The following is a 27,629-nucleotide window of genomic DNA, read 5'->3' on the forward strand; positions in this document are numbered from 1 at the left end:
GGCAGTTCATCATTACTGTGAAAATCCAACATTCCAACATTCGCACAGCATCGTTAATTATGCAGCATTGCTGGTAATCCCGGAGGATTTCACTGTACAATCGCAAACAAATATTCAAGACACCCACACACCGACATTCTATTTTGAATAAGAAGTACTCACATAAATGGTTTTAACCAATTGAGTAGCGGGAATTGATGAACAAATTTTTCCCGTAACAAATTTTTTGAGTGATCAGTAGTTACGTTCTTCCGTCAAGAGAGCTCGACAATCACAATTAAAATAATTCCACAACGTCGAGACGATTCTTCTTAAATTATACAACGCTGAAACCATGAGCGAAGAAGAAATTAAGTACGACTAAAGACAAGCGCACGTCCGTTAACTCGGAACGTTATAATACGTTAGATATTTACTATACAAATACTTGAAAGAAGTCTTCTACACATCGGTGGTAACTTGCATGTTTTCCAAGCAGTAGAATTGCTCTTTTACTTTAACAGACACAAGAAAAAAAAAAAAAAAACTTTCAGGTCAGGTAATATATATTACACTAGGTGCTTTATCATGCAATGTAGTTGCCGTCCATGTATAATAGTATAGTGATTAGTATCCAACAACCTGAAAACCTGTGTCCGTGAAAACTAGAAATTTTCATGCTGTGAAATGCCTCTCACGATAGAAATAATAATGATTGAGTTGGTAAAATGAATAAAATCCTTAACGATGCTTACATCCTTGCATTTATTTCCCACGGATTGATCCGGGGCGCAGCTAATTAGACTCCAACTGTCTTAACCGCGCGATTCTAACATGCATAAGGGATCAGAAGGTCTTGAGGCTGTCTTTGACTTAAAACTAAATATGCAGACATCGAAGTAGTAAAAAAGGATTGGAAAACCGATTTATACGCAACATCTAACCGACACGTATCATTATATATACATATCAATATGGCCAACAAAAATTATCGGGTAACTTTCGTATTTGGTAAAAGTCGAAACCAACCATACAGACACATATTGGTGTATATCGTGTAGAGTAACTAAATTCGTCTGTAAGTATCATTGAGCTAAACTGCAATGAAACCAACCAATCGCTGCGTATTCATTAAACAGCTATAGATGTAATAGATATTCATTTTAGATACGCCTGATATATTAAAGCTGAGAAATGAGTGTAACGTTTTGAAATCTTTCTGTCGCTTCGCTCTAGTAGTCTTATCTCAATGTTGTGTGCAAAATTTCAACGATCTTTTGCTTTACATTGATTTTTAAGATCTACTCGAGTGAAGTCTGTAGATTAAAAGAGCAAGAATTTTGTATGTGTTTCTGAAGTGCAATTTCCTCTGCCCGTTACAGGAAAATTTCATCAACGTCGGCTTTCTGAGATTGTTTCGAGCTGCAAGGTTGATCAAACTTCTACGGCAAGGATATACCATACGAATTCTCTTGTGGACTTTCGTACAATCATTCAAGGTGAAATTTAAACGTCATGGTCATTATCCTCTATTATATATCTTTTATAATAATTCAACTTCGAGACGTGAATATGTGAAGATTAATTGTAGACATGGTCTGCAAGTAGCGTCTAAATGCTCAACTACATTTGTGCCAATGATTATAAAAGATAAGGAAGACGATACCTGCAAGTTGTATTATACAAGTGGAGGACAAATTCGAGCAAACATTGAATAATTTTTATATCTATTCCAGGCCCTGCCGTACGTTTGTCTTTTGATTGCCATGCTGTTTTTCATCTACGCGATCATCGGAATGCAGGTAAAATACTTTGACTCATGTAACGCGTGTATTTCTATAATGTAATAACAAAGTGCAGAAACTCGATTGATAAAGGAGACTCAATCAGGCCCGCCCAACGATTTCTGAACGGTTCTTTTACACCGTATTTTGTCTGAAAAAATTCATACGCTGTGTTATTGATTAAAGTAGGAGGTGCACTAACTCACAACCTTCAATTTCAAGTACGGTGAACGATTACGTCGAATTTCAGTAGCTGATCATTTGTTTTAGAGAATATCGGAATAACCTGTGCAATTCAATGATACTTACGAAGTTATTATGCTTTGATGTTTTATGTTGAACAGATTACGTAGAATCATTGAAAGTGTCGGATACGAACCTGTTGTAGATTGTTTGAGTTTTACATATTTTTCCATTCAATGATATAATTTTTGTAAATCAAATGTACGAGTGATGTTATTCATCGCGATTGTACGTGTTGTTGGAGCATAAAATTCGATGGCAGCGCCCAAAATCAAACAAGATGCCAAATGTTGGTGATATCATATTTTACCTCTATAGGTATTTGGAAATATAGCCAACGATCCAGCATCTGCGATTGATCGGCAAAACAACTTCCAATCATTCTTCGGCTCTCTATTATTGCTGTTTCGGTGAGTCGAGCAGCTAAACGAGAAACAAGTGTGCGGTGTTTTACAAGTTGAATTTAATTGATGAAACAAACCCAGAGTCAAATATTGCAGCCCAGAAAAGACATTTTCTCCCCTATAAATATTTAGTCACTCTCGCGAAGAGTCACTTGTGTAAAAAAATTCTACCTTAACAAAATAACGTGGTGACACTGATGCGAGTTACATTGGACATTTGATATTTATCGTATCATGTTCGTATGAAGCGAGGCCCGACGATTAAGCTCTATCACGTTATCGTCATAATAAGCACCACACGTCAGTCCAATGAAGAATTGTATTTCGAATTTTCATTACTCATGAGTCATCAATAATTTCGGTAAGATTGTGAATTACGAGGTGAATAATTTCACAATATCTATTGTATATACTGAATGATGATTAATGAAGTTGAAGTTGGCAAAGAATAGGTAAGCAAAAAATTTAGAACTCCAGGACAAGAGCAGAGGTTCTCTGTCTATGTCCTGACTGGAATTTAGTTTGGGCAATCGTTAAACACAATCAGTCGCAAGCAACTTCGGGTTTGTCGAAATGACACTCAACACGATCGTCAATGCTTACGCTTTGCGTGATTGCGTTTAACGATTATGCGAACTGAATTCGAACCAGGACATGAGACCCGTTGCTCCTGGCCTAGAGCTCTGAATTTTCTGCAACCTCATTTTCTGTCAACTTGCACTTCACTGATGATGAGATCGAACTTTTCGAGGCTGCATTGAAAGTAAGGCGAAAGAAATTACATGTTATATTAAAGGTAGCTAACTCCTACGTATACGCGTATACTACTACACTGCATCGTAAGCATGGTTTGACAAAAGTAAGCTGCTCGACGTCTTTTAAGCGCTAGATTGTTGGTCAGCTAGTATTGCTTCCCTAACGGGAATCAATTAATCAAATTACTAACCCATCAAATACGTACAGCTGTCGAATCCCGCAGTATTAAATGTGCACTATCATACCTTGAGATCGTAAACTAGGTATTGTAAAATAATTCTGTAACTACAAAACGTTGATGCAGTAGAGTCGGTTATTTTTGGTATCAGTTATAAACGTTGTTTGTACTACCTGCAGGCAATTCGATGTTCCGATAACTTGTGGTTTCGTTCAATCTGTAATTGAGACTCTGCTGCATTTACTCGCCAATGAGATTCCCGTAATTTTAGTTACATTTTTGGATAAGTCTATGAGTTGTTATTACAACAAAAATACGAAATGGCTGTATCATGCTTATTGTCTTTCTCGACAAACATCCCGATGAACCGATATGCAAAGTTTGATCACCAATTGTGCGTACTGGTTCTGGGATAGAGTCCGGGTGGATAGAGAAAAAAACTGTAACATTCATTTTTTCTCTAAATCATGAATTTCAAGAGTGTTGCCTGGTTTGAAAGTTCATTTTTACCATTCAATTCACTAGCGGTTGGCCCAGATCTGTTTGTCTTCGGACTAAATTGAAAGTGAAAGATTCATCGAAACTGAGAAGACAAAATACGAAACGTTTTCTTGGGTTAAGGGTGTAGGAACTAGGCAACGCTCTTAATATCCGTCTGACAATAAGTATGAAACGTAATTTTAACTGTGCTCCAATTCCGAAAGTATGCGCTGTTAACACTGTATGGGTTTTGGTTTCCCTGCTTATCTGGTTAGGTGTTTGGTAACATCAAACTGGATTCTTCAACAGCCATTTCGAAGCACAACAATTTCCAAAGCTTTATACAAGGACTGATGTTACTGTTTAGGTAAGTAACCGTCCTGTATTCAGAAAGGCATTTATTTCGATTAGCAGTTTTTTCTTTCAATTGCGATCTTTCCGCAATGCTTTTCGAATATCCGTTTTTTTCTTCTTTTTCTGCTTTACATTTTTATTCAACGATAGTTTCTATTGTTGCGGTCTTGAGCACTAGAAATATACGTACATTATTTGAAATCATAACAACTGCTACTGTAATTTCTGAATTCATTTGTTGTTGAACAGTTCAAGACTGTTCCAATTCCTACCATGGTTTTCATATTTTTTAAATACGTTGCCATTGTTGGTAGAAAATGTAGCATTATGGGATCGTAGAATTTATGTGGCAAGTTTACAATTTTATTTCTCACGAGTAACCCATAAAGAGTTATCGTATAAGTATGATATTTCTGGATATTAGCGTACGTTCCGCTAATGTGAACGAATCATCAATTAATCAAGTAGTCGAACCTCGTTACTAGGCTGATTGCTTACGATGCTTATACTTTCGACTAACGCAGTAGGAGGGTGTCAAGCTCAAAGAGTAACTATATTCCAATCTTCCGGTACAGAAAATCGATCAACGATTCATGAAACATTAATTTGGGTCGCAATATAACCCTACTACTTTGTCGGTTTGTTTCATTTCTTAACTCGGTGTTCTGAAAATGTCAGATTGAGTAAAATTGTAATCGTATAACTTGTCGTACCTTCAGATGCGCTACCGGCGAGGCATGGCCGAACATTATGCTGGCATGTAAGAAGGGCCGTCCGTGTGCTCAGCCAAAAGAAGATAATGCTGCGGAAGGCTGCGGCTCAAACCTCACGTATGGTTACTTCGTCTCGTTCATCTTCTTTTGCTCGTTTCTGATGCTGAATTTGTTCGTTGCCGTCATCATGGACAACTTCGACTACTTAACAAGAGACTCATCCATATTGGGCGCCCATCATTTGGATGAGTTTGTAAGAATATGGGCCGAATACGACCCGAATGCAACGGGAAAAATACATTACACCGAAATGTATGACATGTTGAAAAACATGGATCCGCCTTTGGGGTTTGGCAACAAATGTCCAAACAGACTGGCGTATAAGAAATTGATTAGAATGAACATGCCGGTAGATGTAGATGGAAAAGTTAACTTTACTACGACCCTGTTTGCACTCATTCGTGAAAACTTGAGCATCAAAATGAGAACAGGCAAGTGTACATTTCTTTCGATAATATCTATTTCACGCAAGCGGAAACACGTAGAGCTCTCATGGTGTTATCGAATTTCTATTATCTTTTATCACACGTGAATTAAGCGTAGATACTTGCGCAATTTGTTCGCTATCTAGCAATCTATCAAACTTACGTGAAATTCTTTCACTTTTTTCCCTAAATTGTGAATTGGTACACGTGCAGCGGAAGAAATGGATCAAGCTGACGATGAGCTCAGAGTTACTATTCAAAACATCTGGCCATTGCAAGCACGGAAAATGCTGGATCTTTTGATACCAAAGAAAGATGGTACGAGCTTTTGTAATTTAAACTATAATTTAAATTCAACCGCATAGATAATTGTGTATTAAGGAATCACGACAAATATTTTTCGCAAGTATAGTTAGTATTTCGCTAACAATCGCAGCAAACTCGTTTATTTGATTAATTATTTACTTTGTCCGTAGAACTGAACAAGGATAAATTAACAGTGGGTAAGATATATGCAGCTCTGCTGATCCTTGAAAGCTGGAGGACAACAAGGTTTGGTCAAATAGAAGCAACTGGACCACAGGTGAGCCCTTAAGTCGAATAAACATTCAGTATCACATTACGCAGCGTCTTATCTTATGAACTTGATCATCTTTATCAAAATCCCCTTTTTGCCGAAAAAAATGATGGATCGCAATTTTCTGTGATTATTTTTCATTGTGAATTTCGCAAACTAAAGAGATTATTTGGGGGTAGTAATCTATGAAATTTAGCTGAAATCAAGAAGAATGAATGTTTCTTGTTAGCTTCATCGTCGTAGAATTTGACAGCCGGTGCGAAAATTTTTGCAAAAGTTAGCAATCCTCAAGCTCCCGTAGATTATAGACAAACCTTGAGATCGATTTGTGTTTGTGTAACTATTTAACGCCAATACTTACAAACCAGTTTTGTATTTTGGGAAAATTCTCTTCACCATATGCAACGTTAGCAATAACAACTAAACTCGTATAGGAAACATCAGAAAGCAACACCTCTTCTGTCCAGATTATTTATTATTAATTATGTGGTGATAAAATTTCTAATTGCCTATTAAAATGACACAGATACGACCGACACGTGTCGTTTTTTTGATTCAATAAAAATGGCGTAGCTGAATGCACTTGTCGACTATTTTTCCAGCTCGTTAACTAAATAACACGATTAATATCTGAACACAAATCGATCTTTGATTCCTATTTCTCAAATTGTAATCATTCCTATGTGCTAAGTAGTGCTGAGATATTTTTTCTGACATTATGTATACATATATACCTGTATAAAAACTGGCCGTGTTTCATGCGATTCATACTCCCATTTTGAGTCTACAGGGTTCAACGTATAATTTTTCACCTTAAATTCAGGAAATAAGCGTATAAATACCTATTTATTAAGGATCGTATACATGGTGATCATTGATTTAAATGAGAGGAAATAACTCCGAAAGTCAATATCTCAACGAAGGTGGATATGAAAATTTGCATTATTGATACACTTGTCAATTCTCTGTCAATTCCGATCAGGGCCGAGCTTTCCGATGCTCTCTATTGTTGAATTGTATGGATTATAAATATACGCGAAAATCAGACTTTTATGTCAGTCTTCGTCGTGAAATTACTTGGTGCAGCTCATACAAATGAATCAATGAATGCCATTCATTATTGAATGGCAAAAATATATACATACATATATATATAACAACCGTATTAGATGTCGCAAGTTCAATTACTGAATTAGTAAATTCGAAATGATATTTAGATTCTTATTGTTGTCCCCCTTCCTGAACGATTGATTCATACTATATATCACTTGTCGGATTAGAGTGTGCCCCCAACTTTTCCCATGACGTATATAAGTACCAACTACAAAAAAAGGTTAGATAGAAAATTCACTAGAGAAAAAAAGAATGATGCTTGGAAATAGCCATGAGTTTTAATCCTTTTTTTCTGGTAATATTTGACTGGCTGATCAGACGTGATTCCAAACGTCGTTCCTTTCATGAATGTCGTTTTAACATGACGGTATCGGAGAAGTGAAATGTTATTGATTGAACTTTTACTTTCGAAAACTCGGACTGTGCGAGTTGTTGGTATCTCTATAAATATTCAGACGTAATGTCGAACATCGAATTAAGTTTTTTAAGTTTAGAACAGTTTCGAATAATATCTTTCATTTCTCTGATATCGAAGAATAATTAGGGGGCCTTATTCATATAGTCAATATCCGAATAAGATCTCACTGTTAGTTAGGAGCAGCTGGATGAATACATAGAGTTACTAAGAATAAATTTGACATTTATTCTAGGAAAGTTAAATTAAACGATCGAATTTAGATAGTGTTGGTTTGATGTATAATTTGTCACGCAAAACATTTAGGTGGTGAAAGCTCTCAATCATCTTTGTGTGTGTTTTCTGTTTTATTTTCAGAATGATAACGATCATATCGATAACGATAATGCCGGGCAAAGTCCTGCAGCCCAGGCGGTAGTACGTTAATTTTTCTCTTACTTCTTTATCCTCGCACACTATTTTATGCATTTTTATCTATTCCTTTTAATAATATTTCGTAGCCAAATGTAAATAACATCTTATTCAGACTTTAAATTCTCAAATTAATAGCTTAAGATCCAACCACACAATTATACGAAAGATTATATTTTCCATTTACAAACTAGAGTAAGAGAAATTTTCTTATACTTTATTTGTAAGCAATTTCGTAGGTCCTCTCCTTACAATTAGTAATAACGATACTAACCGTTGCTAGACTTGACGTAACTAATGGTGACTCGTCTGAGGAAATAACACAAGCTTGGTGTTCGCAGAAACCGATTTACGGTCAATGTTAATCAGATTATACAGTGCTTCAATATTGAATACGTCTTTATTTCTTTGGTTCTTTGTACGTGCGGATGAATTAAATCTCGTTTATTTGGAAATTTCTTTGATGTTCGTGAATAGCGAAATAAGAATGTTAGATCTAATCTTCAAATTTTTATTATTCTACTTGCACATGCCTCAATTTCGAATCAAAAAATTATTTATCTTTTCCAAATTACTGTGATTTATTTGGAATTCTCTCACGATGAGACGTGACCTATTTTTGCGAAAGAATAAAAAGATAAATTATGCAAAGTCTTCTTACAAGTAATCGTAAAAATTTTATCCTAGAAATGTATTCAGCTGAATAATTTTCTTACATTTGACTACAGTGAAATAATTCACAATTAATTGTTCAGTTCGCCATTAAACCCACGTTAGAAGATACCATTTTCTGCACCAATATGCTGTACAGACAGTAAAATTCACAAGGACTCGGTCACTTTGATCTTCGAGTTGCGGGAGGATAAATGGTATTTTCACTACACAATCATATTATCACCCTCAAATAAATTTCCAATTTATTGTACATTCTTATTGAGTTGACTTTTTTTTGTCATTCAGTTATTTAGTTTCTAAAATTTAAATCATACTTTTATGTTACTAATACAATTGAGAGAGCATTATCCCAATCACCATTTCAATAACAAAGCTGTTTTGATTTTAATGCAGAATGGAAAAAGTATAATATTATTGTCCTAAAATTGCAAACAAGTTGCAGGAATGGTGGATGTGATATTTCTAGATTTACTCATTACAATTTTTAAACTCTTTGCGCACCTTAGTAAGAACTAGATAATAATCAAATTCAATATAAAATAGTAACTAGATAATCCCATTACAAAAAGAAGTCGAAGTATATTCTAAATGTTGTCCAATTTTATATATCATATACGTAAAAAATAAGAAAAACATTATATCATATAATAACGTCAAATCCAGTAAATTTCTGGATAAAAGCAAAAACAATGTTCAGTTATTGATCGAGTGAAGTCTACCTATATAAAATAAAAGTTTTGAGGTATATATGTAAAAATATTTCAGTTAAATTTGATAATCGGCTAATTACGTTTTGCTTCGCTGAAAGCTAACTCCGGCTGATACAATTTAAAAGTTCAAAAATATACAGTTATTACAGCTACAGCTAGTACAAACATATAATTTCCTGTTACATTTTCAGTTTACACTGTAACGATTTTCTGAGAATTGGCATTTATCACTGTGATGACCAAGCAAATGATATATATAATTGTCACACAATGAATTTAGTTCACACACAAATGGTTTCGAATAGCAGTGTGAAAAACACAATAGCCTCCACTATACCCAAAGATGTAATCCATCATATACATGATGTGGACTTTCAAGTTAGTCTGCCTTTTGCCTCAACCCAAGTAGATACACTTTGGACATCATGAAATAGATACAGATAGCGATACTAGATCGACTTTAGAATTTTCCGTATTTTCACAGCACTTTCGATTTGCCTAGATTTTGCTGTTACCTCTAGAAACATATTCAATTCAATAACACTGGCGTACCGACGAAGCAATAAAAGGTTTGTTGTTGATCATCGAACGGAAATTCCACAAATCACATTCACAGTGCGATTTTCGATGGTTACAATATTATGCAAGTCCACAGAGAATGCAATTCTTGAAAATTTGGTGGTGTGATTCTAGAGATTTTTAACAGCTTCTGAAAATATGAAAATACGTATTATATATAGTTAGAAAAAAATTTGAATAGACCATTAACGAACTATATAGAATTTTTTGCTTGTTTTCGTGTCTTGATACTTAGAATACATTACCATTATTCTGCTAATGCGAATATCCAGAAATTAAATAATTAGTGACTTAAAAAATGATTGATCATTACTCTTGAAATTATGACTGCTTTTGTATTTTAAAGTAAGAATATTACGCGAACGTGTTTATAATTTCAATTCATTATTTTGAATGCATTTTCGTGTAACTATAATATTTAAAAATTATGCATTTTCCATTGCGAATGAAAGTAAAACTGACTCCATGTTTTCTACGCAACTTTTGACGTACGTAATTAAGCGACACACAAAAATTCGACTACGTTTCAACTACATTATTTTTACTATACTTTACGAAAATCCTTACCTCAAATTTACCGTAAATATATAGATATACCGGTGGCCATAGTTTCGTTTGTACTGAAATTCTGTGAAAATGTTGGTTATCCAATTAGCATCTGGACTAGCATTCCCATGTGATATGGTTTACTAACATTTTTCGGAACTTAAACGTGAAAAGTAAAGAACAACGTCTAAGCACCTGTAGGCATGTTCCCCAAATTACATCCCCGTGTTTGTGTGTAGGTTCGTTCATATATTACTCTGTGATTGGTGGCTACTTCTTGTACAAGCTTGCGTTTACTTGTACCTAACATTGAACTTGTATTGTACACTCATTTATCCATGTTTCTTACAACGTTTTCAGCATTCACGTATATGTCTAAACTGCAATGTTGCCAACATCGCGTTAGCTTTATTCGACATTGAGAATTGTGAAATTAGAAGGTATCACAGATGTTCATCGATTCGTAAAGTTTAAATCAACATTTAACTGTATTTCAATATTCGATTTATTTTTAGACAGTATTTTTGCAGGCAGATTGTTGTGTCGCGGTCGGTACAAATACCCGAATTGAATCTATCGCGACATTGGTAGAACATCGAACTGTGCATGTTTCATTATTATTTCTTAATTGCATTTGCAATATCTTATTAATTTGTATGTACTTGTATTATCTTACAATATCTTGACCATATACCCAAACACAACTTATAAATTGAATCCAATATAATATTTAACTTAACAAACATATACAGGCTTTGTAAAATAAAATTATCTCAATCACAAAGGATTGTACGGTATAAATGTAATTTATCTGTGCCGCGATTGTAATTCTGAAACCCGGTGACAAAAAGAGAAACTTTTGATGCTGAGAAAAAATCTGTCTAGCCTCATGTAAATTTTCCATAACAATGAAATTATTGTCATTATAGAAAAATGAAAATACATACGATCGTGCCCGGGGCTGTTGATGCAAATTAACAATACAGCACCAACACCAGTAGTTCAGCTTAACATCTTGTTCAGAAATCGTACTTACACTTTGCAGTTACTGATCTCTCCAATACGTACAAATCAAAATAGATGCGAGAGTAATGAATTCGTTTTCAAATTACCATCACAAAATTGATTGAAAAATTGCGTAATTGCCGGCATTTATACGGTACACCCTTGCGATGTAATAAAAAATATTTAAATAAATAACATTACCTTCAATTCACACTCAGCACCGTCACACTTTGGCATGGTTTGAGACATTTTTACAATCTCTTTCAAACTCGACTTAATCTTTTTCACTTTTAATGCCTGGGGGATGATACATTTATGGTATACATATTATATCGATATCGCTATTGGGTAAAGCCTGTATGTGGGTGAAGGTACCATCTCGTGACGGGTAAAGTATTGTGACTTTGACACGGGTTTCGCACATTCGAACAGCGTTCAACCTTCTTCAACTGTCTCCTGGATATGGCCGGCGTCAACCATACTGGAGGAAATAATCACGGCACGCAACCCGGTGATAGCCGAGCTAATAGCTTAGAGCCCCCGCCAGGACCAAGCGGGGACTTGAGAGGGGAGCGCAGAGAGCTAAGGGATGAAGAAGAAGGGGCCCTAGGGGCTCTTGCTGCCGCCGAGCAAAGACGACAGCGTAGCATCAGGTTCGCAAACATTACACAGCCGTACGTGCGTTTGTCGCCTAACAAAATCGGCCTAGTGCGTCGATTTATATCGACCGACCGAGGTGATTAATCGATCCGTTCTTTTCTCTCCCTCAGGAACAAAAAGGTGAACTGGATTGTGTCCCATCCGTACGATAAACTAGGCAGCAGCGGAGAGAGTAGCCAGGGAGGGGGTGGGAGTGGGGGTGTAGTTAACAACCTCGATCGAGCTCCCGAGCTAGAACCGTTGTTAGCCGAGCCCTCTCAGGACTACCTACGCTACGATAACAGCTACCACCGACCCTCGTACTACCAACACCACCAGAACACCACTTTCGTACCTCGCTCCTCAATCCGTTACCTCAAGGTCTCGGTTCCAATCCTAACTCAACTCACTCTTTCGTACTGTCGAGTCAATATTTTCCAATTATCAATTGCCGTTATTTCTTCATGATAACACCCTCGTTAAATACGTACCATGTGTGTATTCTCTCTCCAAATTTTCGCGAATACCACTTAACAATGATGATTGATAATTTTGTTAAGAGTATTCTGATCAACGCCACGAAACATTCAGTTGCCTCACTTTTAATCGGTAGTACCACACCGAATAGTACAGCCTTATTCTTTATACGCTATGCCGATTGAATACCAAAGCAGATTTATCGTACATGAATTTATATGTTAGGTATAGATTCTAGAACCAAATACTACATAGTTTCTGTCGATAGAATTCCTTTATGTTTCGTATAAATTTACCCAAAATATTATAACTACAAGTAGATTCTAGACCAACACGTCCGATCGTTTTAGGGAAAGTACAAATGTAGACGCCATTTCAATTCTATGCAGCTAATCGTGGGCTTCGTTAGTAACATGTGACGAGACTTCCAAAAATTGAGTTATTGATGTACGTACAGTTGAGGATGGCGGTACAAACGGAATCGAACAACGTAATAGTAACCGCTGTGTATTCCTCAGATCCAAATAGTACAAGACGAGACATAAACCCTCAAGTTATAGTACTTTTCGTCAGGTATTCATATCCACCACTTACACTACCAACTAGATGTGTAGAAGAATAGAAATTGTCCCACCCTTCCCTAGCTGCTTTCACCTTCATGGTGTTAGTGTAATTATGAATATTATTGGATATATCTTTTCACCTTGTAAAAGGTCCCTTTATATGCGAGTGGTAAGTATGGGGCACTTATGCGTTCGACACTAGTGATTTCAGTGATTTGACTCATTAATTATTACCTGATGCATGAGCATGGGAACGCATGACATAGAGTTTCTCTTATACATTCCAATTTTAGTGTTCTATACTACATTACACTGAGAGTATACATGGAAATATTGTCAGTCGTTTGAAAAGATTTTGAACATTTTATATACAGTGTGACTAATCGATCTGTATTCAACGATATTGTGCGAGACAGAGCGGTTATACAGTTAGCTGGATGTTTTTGCTCCATTTTTACACCATAAATGTCGAATCATCCGATTAAAGAACGCGCGATTTATGTAACGAAGCGTTCGTCCGTGCTTAGCGGCAATTAAATTAGACGTTTCAAAACCATTCAAAAGACATGACATCTTCAAACTCGAGGCAAAAGGCGTGATACTAAAGTTTATGGCTTAAAAGCTGTTCTGAAAAAAAAGTTGAGACATCATTTTGTAAGTCAAGATTTCGAGCCAATTACAGATCCTTCCTCTTTTTCCTAGCATGCAGCAAATGACGGAACGTATTCTCATGATATGATTTCTTTAGATGGAGCTACAGGACGTGGTAGTTAGCGAATCTCGAGCTGGGAGCCTTGAAAGTTTAACGCATCCTGGCGAAAGGCTGCACCCTCATCATCCAATATCTCAACAGAGACATCATTCTAGGTCACCCAGCTTAAGGTATCCCTCTTCATCCCTCAGTTACACCCAAGATTACGCTTTCTTTGACTTGGAGGAACAGTGTTCGATCTCAAATTAGTTTTGGGGCTAAATGTTGTCATCAATTTATAGAAAACACTCTCCGATCTTGCATAGATCGCCATCGCCCAGACGGCATAGATACGATCATCGTGTTCATCATTATCACGAGGGTCCCGGATTCAGCGACACAGTTAGTAACGTCGTTGACATTCAAAGGCACTCACAGCATCCACATGGCTCCCAGTATAATCATCGGCATAGAGTACGAGGTGAGTGCGTTATTTTCATTGCACTGCTCTCTCACATGGTTTTGTCTTTTATTTTGTGCTACAAATTGTATTCTTTTGTTTTTCCATTTCAAACGGATGCGAGACTTTCAATTATTCGCGCATTATCGTAAGAATTGATCGTAAACTGGTCTGTTTGACTTGATAAATACCAAATCAAGATCTACCGAATAGTGGGTACTTCATGACATAGTCGAAAATACTAATGATGCATGGTGACACGTATATCTTCACCTGGCTCAGTCGTTACGATTCGAATAAAAGTATCGAGACATTTCACGTCGAAGTTGTTTCTTTTTTCGTTACGTGAGAATTGCACATGTTTCATTGAAGCAGCGGGGAAGCTTTAATTGTAGATTCATTGTTTGATTTTGTCTATGAAGCGGGTCACGTCACCATCCACAAATAAATCATGTAATTTGCCATACATACATTAGCACCGCAAATATAATTTTTGTATCACGGTGCTGCTACTTAACAAGGTTTCCTGAAGTAACTTGAAACAACTTGCATCATTCTCTTGAGCATACGTTGGAAACTACCCACAATTACAAACATGTTTTTTAAATTAACGTCTTGCATTTAATTCGTACAAATGAATTGTTTAGTTAACAATCGGTTAGCTAAATTTGGTCTCAAATTAAAACTGATATTTGCAAAGTTGCTCAACGTTCCTTGATGTAATATATTGTTTTATTTTGTTCTGTTTTGCGCTACATAGACTATTACGACTTCTGCAACTATTACGACGATGGTAATTTTACTGTTTAACCTTGGCATTACACCTTTTATCATCTGCTATGTTTTCTATTTCCAATCAATAGTCGCTCATCTGTAAAGTTACAAACATTGTACATACCACTTAGTTTAACATGTCACGTAAAAATATTACAGTCCCAAGCATACAATATGAAAAAAAACGGTGAAATTACTTATTCAAGAATCCTTTTATTCAGTTACTTATGCTTACGAAGAGACTTCACAATCCTCAGTAACATTATCCAAATTCCTTTAATGTGAAAAATAATGTACACACTGTATACACATATATGCACAAACGAATTGCATGCAGAATTCGTTAATGTACTAACACCGAAGAAATGCTGATTACTTTTTTCGTAGTCAACATAGTATTATTATTCATCTTTACAATATTGCCTTTGTATATTTGACCTATCGCAGCCATCGTTAGTATATTTCTGTAACTCGTTAAATAGAAAACGTTGATAGGATTCGTAATCTTGAACACAAAACAGTAAATTCTGATTTTGAAATTCGAAATCTGTAAGCAGTAAACGACTAACGAGGGTTTGCGATGGATGCAGATCTACATTCACTTCGAAAATTCATAATTTTGCATGAAAAATGACGCGGGCAATGATCTAGGATTAGAAATATGTTTACCGCTAAATATTATTTATCTCTTGGACTTTCACTGTCATATTTACCACGTCAGGTGCAGCTTGTTATCCGTACATTGTCAGCTTATACAATTTGTTTGATAAAAATTTCAATCCATCTTACGAACCTGTCAGCCTTCTCATAACATACTAACATCAAGCAGCTTCATAGTTTACACCGACTTGGCCATAAATCCCACGTAGAGTTGCACTTTAACAATAATCTTGTAAATATAGTGAGAAACGGAGTGTGATGCGAAAAGACTCAAAGCCCTTACAGTTCGTTGTCGTGTAAAATGAAACCCTGACACTGATCCCCGACTTGGATGTTATTTTCGGTAGTATGTCGGTACCTGTTTCGATCCTCCGTCATACGTCGAACACACATGTATACGGTATGATTGAAGTGCGCTAACCGAAACACTTGGACAGGTTCGTGGAGCGCCTCGACGAGTCCAGCCAGATCACCCAGCCCGGTTCACAGGATGGGTCACAGTCAACATTACGGAACTACGAGCCTCGAGCAGCGGTCCCGGTCACCGAGTCCCGTCGGTGGGCGACAACCGGCGCACACGCATCACCCTCACCAGCACAGCTATCCGGTCCTCGTTACCAGAAGAGGTCAAGGTAGAAGGTTGCCGCCAACCCCTAACAAGCCGTCGACCCTCCAGCTGCAGCCTGCGAACATAAACTTTCCAAAGTTGAACGCATCGCCGACTCACGGACCACACGTGACGCATGCACCGCAAAACTCGCACGTACCTCCTCCCACGATACCCTTGAGCCATTGCCCGTTGAGCTTCGAACAAGCTGTGGCAATGGGCAGAGGTGGAAGGCTGCTACCGAGTCCGGTGCCGAACGGCTACAAGCCGCCACCCTCGCAGCCGAAGCAGAGAGCGCCGAGATCAAGGCACTCGGATAGCGACGAAGACGATTGGTGCTAGCCAATATGGGACCCTGGATTGTCGAGTGAAGAACTGGACTTACCTAGGGATTTGTCGGTATGCGCGTAGTGAGAATATGAATTTTCGTGTCTCGGTATTTCAAATGCGGTCGCTCGTGACGCGGAGGACGCTAAATAAGTATAAATATAAATAACGACAACAACAACAACAACAATAATAATAATAATAATAATAATAATAATAATAATAATAATAATAACAATAACAACAACAACAACAACAACAACAACAACAACAACAACAACAACAACAATAATAATAATAATAACGAACTGCCGAGAGCTCCGGGAAAAGTTTCGACGTATAATGTATAGTAAGAGGTGAAAAATCAAATTGTTGTATTAATCAGCTGTTTTATCCTCGTTATGATTATCGTTATTTTCTTCGATCGATTTGTCACCTTAAAAGTCCGGTGAACGAACTTCGTTGTGACTGCAAAATTTTTCATCTTCAAACTTCCAGGAAGCAGACTTGTGTGAGGAAAGAAAAAACAAAGTGCTAAGAACTCTTTAAAAAATTCTCTAGTATAAAAATTTACCAAAGGCTTGTTTTATAAAAGAACGAACTGATAATAAGACAGAAGACTTTGGAAAATACGTTATGTAAATTTTCCGTATGAAGATACATCGTGCGCCGGTGATCAGTAAAGAGAGTTAAAAAAATTTAAAAAAGAAAAAAAAAATCGCAAACGTTCAAAACAAACCTGCCAGAATAGATCATTCGAATTTGTACGGAATCGCTAACTGAATCTTCATATGCAATACCGGTTATATTACAATCAAACCCTTTCATTCTTTAAACACAAAGTATGTCTAGAATTGATATGACAACTCATTTATCAGGGTATAATCACGATGAGAGTCGTGCTCTTAATGAACGTGAATATATTTTAATCATAGAATGGCAAATTTTAATTACTTCGTTAGTTTCTCTAAAACACATCTCTCATTATCTAGAATCGGAAAGTTTACAAACAATTGTTACTTCAGTTTCTTACTGGCCATTTATCAAAACTGAATGCTTGAATCATTGTTACGTTCGTTCTCGGCACGGACAATGTGTATTTATCATCAATGCATGAGCTGCAAATCTAAGTACAGTTTTCGTTTAGATTTATTGTCATTGATACGATGGAGAAATATTAGCTAAAAAAATAAGAAAAATCAACAATGGTGATTGAAAAGTGTATAGCCAAATTGGTTTACTCTACGCTGCAATTAGCGACATTCGTAACCCAATTCTTAATGTGTTTATTCACTAATAGTTAGACTTCATCAGTCAGCGCCATTTCATTAAATAAGTCAAAATACGCTGTGAGATATATGAAATTAAGCATATGCCTGCAGAGTGATCATCATCAATGAAAAATAACAACAGTTGTGAATACCGATCAAGGTGTGACTATAAACCGTACATAGATTTATTCAAGTTTTTTCTTAGCCTTTTTTTCTAGTACGATTTTTCAAAATTCGAGATTAGGTGTAACGGAAAAATACTTTCAAAAGCATACGGATTTCACAATCAGTACAATTCACTAGTTTAATTTTCAAATTGTGTTGTTACGTTATTCGGCAAAATCCTGTACGCGTCTACATATATGTGTATTTGCAGTTACAATTTGTTGTTTATTTCTAACCATTTTAACGTGTAAAGTTCAGACATGACGCACGAGTTATGCTGATAAAAAAAAAAACGAACACACACACACAGACACAAAAATGTACAAGTTTTATTCCAGTTTAAATACATAAAATCCTAGTCAACGAACTAAATCATTATCAACGTAAAAAAAAAAAACAAACATTCTTATGAATCTCTGCACTTGTAAAATATTGCATATAAATTACTATAACACGTGCTACGTATTACTAAACATAATAATAAATAATAATACATTTATTTATAAAATAATTAAACTTGTCCTTTCGGGATATTAACACGTTATATACTGCCAATCGTACGAGGTGTTTAAGAAAGAAGTTTGGTACGAAATGAGTAGAATTGTCTCCATAAAAAAGTTAGTTTTCAGTATTTCATGCTTGCGTGGGGCAAATCTGTGTGAAACGCGTATATATGTAGTATATTGATATAGTCAGGCTGACGCAACCATTGCGTTGTGTTAAGAGACTTTTAAAGACTGCAGTCGCATATTTATATATCGTTTGCAATATGATTATTGGATACTCGATACGTGGATTTTGCATCCTTTTTTTATCTACCGACAAGAGCGAAAGGATCGATCACTGATTCAAATGTTCCGAATTTGAAACATTCAAAACGTGGCAGCAGAGCTACCACATATAATTTGAATTTGTATTCCGAACGGATCAAGCAATATTTGCAGATATTTCTGAATTAAAATACGTACTTTTATTGTTCAGAGATTCAACAAAATAAACCTTATAAACTGCGAACCTTGTATCGTTACAGTGAAAATGCTTATTAACGTGATATCATTGTTTCTGCGTATGATTGGTAGATTTTTGCTAACACAGTATTTCAAAATTGGGAATCAGTTTGTTTCTTGAATGAGGGGCACATTGAAAAAAAAAAGAAAGAATGCAAACTCCATGGATCAAGATATCATTAAAGCATATTGAATTCCATATACATCGAGTCTTGGGAATCATGCATACATTGCATTTGATTATATATTGGTTCATGGTCCATAATATCTCGATTCAGTCTCCGTGGATTTGGCGCGAAACAATTTCAAATATTAGCACGTTGTCGGCACTATCCAAATGCATGTATGCATTTTATCTAAAGACTGTACTTAGGAAGCAAGCACTTTACAAGCCTCTTAATTTAGTCACGCTGATTTTGAATCAGAACCGCGTGATTCCTTCCCTTAAGTGCTTTTACCAACTCAATCGTACTTCGTATGTCCCATAATGTTGCTATGAGTATAAAGAAAAAAGAAAGAAAAAAAAAAACAAATATTGAAAATCTCGTTCATTCCTCATTGAAAAAAAATCATGGATGTACTTAACAGGAATTCATCCAAAAACTTCGAAAAAAAAAGTATAAGATTAAATATTATTACAATGTTTTTCTGTGATAAATCCAAATCTTAGTACAAGGGGTCACACCTCTTGAATCGCAGCTGGACGATTAATCTCGAAGTGTTTGTAACAATATTAAAATTAAAATAAATAATTTAATCTTTACCTAGTCTTATGCAAGCAGATGACCAAGACCTTAACGATGAACTAACGTTAAAAATAATAAATTAAATAATAACAAACAGAGAAAAAAAAAAAAAAAAAGAAAAAAAAAACGGGGAAAAAAAAAGAAAAGACTCTTGTAGGTGATTAAGAGTGTAATAAAATGCTGTAGTCAGGACTGTGCGTATGTAAGAGGTATCTAAAGTGAAAACTTTTAGCACATAAATGAATAATTAATGAGGTAAAAAGTAGCTGTTTCTATACGATACTATTGATACATAGCATGTCGCCATTTTCTTATATGAAAATTCATACTCGCAAAGTATACATATTATAAATATATGAAAACGCTGTGCCTGAAAGTTATAGATTGACAAGTCCATTTTTCCCAAATATTTGCACTATTTAATTTTCGCATACGGACTTGTCAGTAACCGATCGAATATAATTTATCTAATTTCTTGATTACTTTCATCCGAGTAACATGCTACACATGCAGGTCCAGAAATGTGTAGAATGTACTATCGATATACCTTTTTGTTCTGAAACACACCGACATGACACGCGCGTCCCATTTAATCTTGTAAATAGAGCTTTTGTGATAATGATAATCGTCATTTTATTTTTCGAGTTTTCTTTGTGGACTTGGCACTCTATAAATCTCAGTTGCTGGTTATAACTAATATAAATATTAAATTACCATTAATACATCAGACTGCTCCCGTGCATTTTTTGCGTCACCATGTTTATTGTCTCTTGAACGTTCAAGTATAATTATTATCCTGATTATTACAGTTCTTAAAATCATTAAAGTTATAAATATTAATAAAAGACATACTTATGTGAAAATACTGTAATATACACAATTACACAAAACATGAATTATACAAATTATAAATATTACCATGTAAAAGTATATAGATATACGAAATTATAATATAATATTATAATATATATATATATACGTACATATATATATATATATATATATGTATATTGTACAGTACCGTCGATTTCAATTTCAGATATTTTCGTGTGGTATATTAAATCGCGCTAAAAACCAGTTGGATATATGAAATCGATTGTACAAAACAGCAAAGTATTCGCGCAGCTAGCAACTCTCTCGACTTGTTCAAAATGCCCATTGATTAGTGAGAGAAAAATCTTTAACAAATTAACTAACTTATATCAAACGATTTCATTACTTGCATTTAATAAAGACACGTAAATATTACAATTAAGAGTTTTTCTACTTATCTATATGGTAAAAAAAAAAAAAAATATATGAAAACGTATTATATTAATTAATGCCCTGTCGATAATAATCACATTTGTCACCAGTCAGTCAGGCTCTGAGACTCGGAGGCCTATATAAAGTTTGTTCATTGCTAATAAACATCTTGTTATATAATTTTCCTTACCTAACGCGTAGAATAATATTTATTTAGGTACGATTTGAAAATGTTTGCCTTATGTTGTAAATTTAATATTTCAAGGGGTGATTATTTATGTTAATTAAAGCACTGTACTTACAACTCAAAGTTACAAACAATAACGTCATAATGGTTGTCCAAGATGTTCGGAAATAATTGCATTTCATTATCAACGGTAGATTGTTTTTCACGATCTTATCATCTAGCGCATTTAATTGAGGTGCCGAGATTCTCAGGCTTACTGAAAGAAACTAAACTCTCATAGAAAATTACTCTCTGTATTTAAAGATTAAAGTAAAAAAGTATCCTATATGATGAATCATTAAATTTGTAACAAAAGTTGCCTTAATAACTAACACTCGTAATCGTGGTTTGCGAAACTCTTGTCTTAAATACGTTAACATTTTTTTCGTTTCATAACAAATGTAATACAGTTGGACATAGTTTCATTATGACTAGAAGACATGGTATTATCGATGCTGCCAAGAAAGTTACGCTTTAAAAGAAAAGAATGGAAATTTAATTTTCTTTTCGGGTATCGCGCTGTAAGTCGTTACCAAAGAAACACTACTAACTCTTTTCTTGTTTTGCACAAACAACATTATTGTGCCAGTAGTCACTATATTCAATACGTAATGAATATTATTTTATCTTTGAAGCTGTTATATTCACTTGCCATTATTTGTTCGTTAATAATTAACCATTTCTTAGTATTAATTTCGAACCTTGAAAAAGGACGTACCTATATTTGTAAATACGTAAAGCATGTATATGTGTTTGTACAACGGGAGCTCATATTATCAGAACCGCTTTAAATAAAGTTATCATGACAACAAATATTTGTAGTAAAAATATGATAAATGTGGTACTACCCGGACCTCGACATTTTGTAGAAAATATACCCCTTTTTTTTTAATGAAACATAGAGTGCTAATCCGAAACTGTTCTTTTATTCAACGAGGAACTTGGAATCCAAAGAATTTTAAAAGCGTCTCAAACGATGTGAACGTCCACTGTACATGATAGAATTAATTTAATGCATAGTAGATTAACGTAAGATTCTTAACAAATGGAATTCTTTTCGATGCAATACAATAATTGCGTTGCAATCACAACAGGCGAATTTATTAATCACCGGTGATATCGCATGTCTGGAGAATTCTACGTAACATAAAATTCTATTGTCCAACTGTAAATAAAATGGAAATATACTTCCGACATAACTATACGTACTTCGAAAATTAACAGTAAAGTACAAGAAATCAAAAATATGAAAAAAATCATTACGAACTAAAAAAATACAGAATAAATGAACGAACGATGGCTAGCTGTGTCCTGTGAGAGGCTGGGATTCGTTGTAGTCCGTTGTTACAACATTAAAAAACCATGGAAAGCTTTAACTTTGAATAAAATAACCTTAATGGTATAGAGTATTGTAATAAATATGAACATACGATTATGAAAAATAATGTTGTGTGAGTGGAGGCTTAGCTGAATGCTGCAGGATGCTATTTTTTATAGTTTAATATCTATATACATCAGTTATTACCAAAGAGTCATTAAACTTTAGTTAATAAAGACGATGTATGGATGTGTAGATTACAATTAACGTGTGTCTATAGAAATTATTTTGTCGAATACGAACTTTTCCAAACTGTAATTACTCAATGAAAAGTCTAATCTATGAATCCACCAGTAAATCAACAAACGAATACTCCGTAGACGTTTGGATACTCATTATACGTGTTTTTGCACGCCTCTAACGACTTGGCCATAATACGTACGGTTAGGTCGTTCATCTAGTTGTACAAGGATTTTCATAATCGATAATTATGGATAATGTTGGACCATATGTTAGCTGTATAACATTGCTGCATTCAAGAGACTTGCATACTTTTGTTGACTATTTACTTTGTATTAGCAAACAACTGCTCAAGATGACCGAAAAATTTGACGCCTTGCACAGAAATATTTACACGGTCATCCGTTATCCAATTTCAATACCTATGCTCAGCATAATGTGATCTTTCTTTGTTGATTGTTTAATGTTCATAATAATGTTTCGTCATATCGCATCCTGCAGCACCCCGCTGGACCTCGTATCATTGTAAACTTATTGTATATGACTTATTAAGACAAGAAAAAAAAAAGTTTGTTTTCTCAAAGAAAATTGTACCTTTATATATAAACATACATACACGTATATGTTACAGTGAAAGCTGAAACTTTGTAACTGTCGATAAGAAGCAGGTAACTTTAGGCTTGTATTTAAACGACATGCTCATTGCAGTGTCATTCTGATAATAAAAGAAAACTTTTCTTTGCCAACCCAAAAGGAATTGCATAGCGGTATATTATCGATCGATCGAGAGCCTGAGTGAATAACAAGTTATAGTTTGGAAATAATACTGGTCTGCTTTTCCTGATAAATCGAGAAAATAGCTATGCTGTATGCAAAAGTAGATTTTGCCTGGTAAATTGCCGGATTTCTATTGTTGATACCAGATTACTAATGTTTATTGTTAGTTCTGTGTATCTCCATATTGTGACAACTCGCTTAAACCTATGTCTGAAATGAATCCTGGAATGAAAACTCACTAAGTTTCAGCCGGTTACTGTAGCATATATCGATTGATTACTACGTTAAAGTTAAAACTATTCTAAGGACGCATCTGCCAGATTTGACATGCGCGCGAACTTACCATGAAAACAAGAAAAGTAAGAGAGAAACAAGAAAGAATATAAGGCATAACAAGCGTTATATTATAATAATGAGAAAGATACCTACTTATACATAAATATTATAATACTAGTTCAATTTGCAAATTTAGTGTGTATTGTCGCTTAGAAAAATGCCCAATCATTATTCGCCAGGATTCAACCCGAAACCGATTTCCAAGTTCATTCTTTTTTCAAGGAGAAACAATAAATAATGTACTTGAGTATACAACTACCGTAATTTAACTATAATCACAAAGCTATATCACCTGCATATTGAACATTCTACATAGTCGACTATCTTAAATTGGTGGAGTAGGGCACGTGATTTATACCAATTCAATGAATTCCGATTTTATATGAAAATGTGGTGAAACTAGCCTTTGTCTGAATGATAGAAACACCCATTAGATAATGGAATAAATCTGAGGCGCATGAATAGGAGGTAAAAATTGTTCTCCGTTTGGATTTGATAAGGCCGAGTCAAAGTCAAGGCCCTTGCTTCCGTAGTCATGTATTATACCAGCTGAACGCCTGACCATAAAAACGTTCGAACGATCACCAACATCGATCGCACGTCAACAATCGATAATCCGGATTTTGAACGAAGAGACACAGCTCAGATTTCATTTTGTATTCGGTGGTCGGCGAGTGCGGTCGTACTCTCTGAATCTTCGCTCGCTTTACGATCGGCATATAGTATTATTCAATCCCGGCTATATTTCTTGGGTACCCATTTTCAATTACGAGGTTTCCGCTCCATTTCGAACCGTGGGTGCAACCCAGTTAATTTATGTTATTCTTCATTTAGTTACTTTTCTTTTGCTGTTGATTCCACGTTCTTTGTGGTGCCTTTTCTGCGTTCTTGGGGGTCCAATTAGTCCTCAAAGGATCACACGAATCGATTCGGTGACAAAAGATTTTTTGGTAACAAAAAGTAAGACTAACCCCTTTGGATTTTTGGTGAAAATTTGACGATTCTGAAAAGCGCTAAAATAAATTAGATATATGATGCACAATATCGACGTCATTTCGCGAGAGCAATCAATTGCGCGTAGTCTCCAAGTCGCTGGTATCAGCGAAGCAAAACATTTAATTGACAAATGAAAAAATTCTGACTTGCGTTACTCGCTACTGATCCTCTGACGTAATCTTTGATTTTCCGAGTTGCACATTCATCTCAGGATGAAAATACTCACCCTTAAAAAGTCAGACTCAGAAGAACGACTAGAATAGATCCTAATGAATGCGGACCTATGAAAACGACGTGTTACGGATCAATAAATCCTAAAATGGGATTCAATCATATCAACAAAGAGTGTGTATGCGCCAAGACCCGCAGATAATACATCCAAAGTGACATCTGATTCCATAGTTTTTCCATGCTGCTTGTTTCGTCCCTCAAAGATCGTAATACGCAAAGTTAGCAATCACGAACTTACTAAACAAGATTTCTAAGAATCAGGCGTTCATGTCAAGCTGATTGAAAATAATCCTCCGCAAGGAATCGATTCGCATACTGTAGTCACATGTAGGTTATTGTCAGTAACGTTTCTCAAGTTTCATATGTTTGTGCGAGGATATCTCCCAGGTTCGATCAGTTCTATCGTTGACTGAAGAATATAAAGACGGATACCCCTGGGAAAATTTTTGTGACCAGTTTTCGGCAGACAAGTGGGCCCAGGTGGGCCTGGGAGCGTGCGAGGGTTCTGCTCTATCGACTCCACCTAACGTGCTCGCACCGACATTCGTAGCAGCCAAAGTAGTATCAGTATGGTAGCTTGAGATTGAGTCGGTACAAAGTGAGTACGTAAGACTACTTGTCGACTGCGATTTAAAAATGTCGATCAGCTAGATCATCCCGCGTAACCGCGTCCACCGCGAACCACCGCAACTACCTCCGAGCACCTCCAACCACCGTCAACCACGTCCTCCCACCTCCGACCACCATCAACTTCTTCATCCATCTCGTCCCCGTCCTCCTCCTCCTCCGCCCCACTCGGCCACCTCGACCACCGCCGATCACCGCTAACCACCTCCAAACACCTCCTACCCCCTTCAACTTGCACTAAACACCTCCTACCATGCCCTACCACTTCCTACCATCTCCGACCACCTTCTACCACCCCCTGCCAGCTCCTACCAGGACCTACAATTTCCTACGTTTTTTGAACACCTCCAACCACCTCCAAGCACCTCCGACCACCTCCAAACGAGTTCTGTAAGTAACACTTCGAAAAGTGTTCGTATGGAAAAACATTCAGAGTAACTGTGATGCATCACGGATCAACTGATTTTAACCAAGATAAGATGGATGCTCCGTATACGAGATAGTATTTAACGCAGTGTCCTGATTTTTGTGTTTTTGACAGGGAGAGATGGAACGAAGCTTCTTAGAATTTCGAGTGTATTTTAACACACATATGAAAAGCACGAGCAGATATTTTTATCATCCAACCGTCACAGAACGGCAGCGTTATTAGCTGACCCGTTAACTGAAGAATATGTCCTTAGTCAAAGGCTGACCATTGGAGGGCCTAGCCGCTTGAGTCTGGAATCGGCAGGAAAGATAAAGTACGTATTTCTTGTTTGAAATGTGAAAACTAAAATCATTATACATCATATCGTATCATCATACATCATACATCGTACATAGTAATAAAGTTCGAAACCAAAGGTTGGATGTACGGATGTTCAGAAAGTGACGTCACCAAAAAATTTTTTTCTCTTGACGTCATTGAACTATAGTACTAGTAGACGAAAATCAGATAGCCGAATTCCTTAGTTTGGAAACAACCGCGCAGTAGAGCGGACGGGTGAGAATCGCGCTCCGCAAATTTCGAGTACCGGATTCTCTACCTCCCATATCCTGCGATTCCTGGTGCAACTCGAGTTCCAGGAGGAGCGCTCCGTGGTTTCTGCGCTCCAGGTCCGCTACCTGGTGAAATTTGACAATGACTTCCAGGACAAGCGCTCCGTAGTTCTGGCTGTCCAGATCCTTGACCTGGTGACTTTTGACCTTCAGGACTAATTTTCCGTAGTTCTGGTTAAACTTGTCATGGTTACAATAAATTATTTCAATTCATTTTTCGTGCAAGTTCAAATTCAGTAGTTTTCAATACGCTAATAAAATTTCTGTAATTTTCTCATAATCTTCTTGGTAAAATGTGGCAACAAAAAAATTATCTTAATCCTTACACAATATTTTTAATGTGTTCTAACACTGAAAATATTTATTGGTATTCAAGGTATCACCCGAGGTGGTTAGCGGTGGTCATTGGAGATGGTTGGTGGTGGTCGGAGGTGGTTAGGGGTGGTTGCAGGTGATCGAGGTGGACGAGGAGGAGGACGTCGAGGAGTAGGACGAGGATGACGAGGAGAACGAGGATTTGTGCACGGTGAGTAAAACATTTTTATAATATTTAATGGCAATTGTAATTATATTTTATTTTAAATTTTTTGAACTTGTCATGTTTACAATAAATTATTTCAATTCATTCACCGCGCAAGCCCAAATTCGGTAGCTATAAATGCGTTAATAAAATTTTTTATAATTTTCTCGAAGTCTTCTTGGTCAAATCTGTCAACAGAAAAGTTATAATAATCCTTACACAATGTTTTTGATGTATTCTATATTTTTACTGAATATGTTTATCAGTATTCGGGGAAT

At 35.9% G+C, this 27,629-nt stretch overlaps 1 protein-coding gene across 9 annotated transcripts in view; it reads left to right on the forward strand.

Annotated features, from left to right (window-relative positions):
• Positions 1–19,651, forward strand: part of cac (calcium voltage-gated channel subunit cacophony) — a 122,142-nt gene extending 102,491 nt beyond the window's left edge. For 2 of the 9 annotated variants that reach the window (XM_046616873.2, XM_046616874.2), the window contains exons 22-34: positions 1,362–1,478; positions 1,716–1,781; positions 4,100–4,191; positions 4,898–5,382; positions 5,590–5,694; positions 5,853–5,959; positions 7,839–7,898; positions 11,840–12,060; positions 12,178–12,427; positions 13,835–13,968; positions 14,080–14,258; positions 14,998–15,030; positions 16,109–19,651. In XM_046616873.2, the coding sequence (XP_046472829.1) occupies positions 1,362–1,478; positions 1,716–1,781; positions 4,100–4,191; positions 4,898–5,382; positions 5,590–5,694; positions 5,853–5,959; positions 7,839–7,898; positions 11,840–12,060; positions 12,178–12,427; positions 13,835–13,968; positions 14,080–14,258; positions 14,998–15,030; positions 16,109–16,620 (2,361 nt within the window). In that variant the 3' untranslated portion in view covers positions 16,621–19,651. Of the gene's footprint in view, positions 1–1,337; positions 1,479–1,715; positions 1,782–2,324; positions 2,417–4,099; positions 4,192–4,897; positions 5,383–5,589; positions 5,695–5,852; positions 5,960–7,838; positions 7,899–11,839; positions 12,061–12,177; positions 12,428–13,834; positions 13,969–14,079; positions 14,259–14,997; positions 15,031–16,108 lie in introns of all 9 variants that reach the window. The other 7 variants (XM_046616876.2, XM_046616877.2, XM_069134523.1 and 4 more) reach the window with 6 other exon arrangements.
• The last annotated feature ends 7,978 nt before the right edge of the window (positions 19,652–27,629 follow it).

This window comes from Neodiprion pinetum, chromosome 3 (assembly GCF_021155775.2).
Source record: "Neodiprion pinetum isolate iyNeoPine1 chromosome 3, iyNeoPine1.2, whole genome shotgun sequence".
Taxonomy (NCBI): domain Eukaryota; kingdom Metazoa; phylum Arthropoda; class Insecta; order Hymenoptera; family Diprionidae; genus Neodiprion; species Neodiprion pinetum.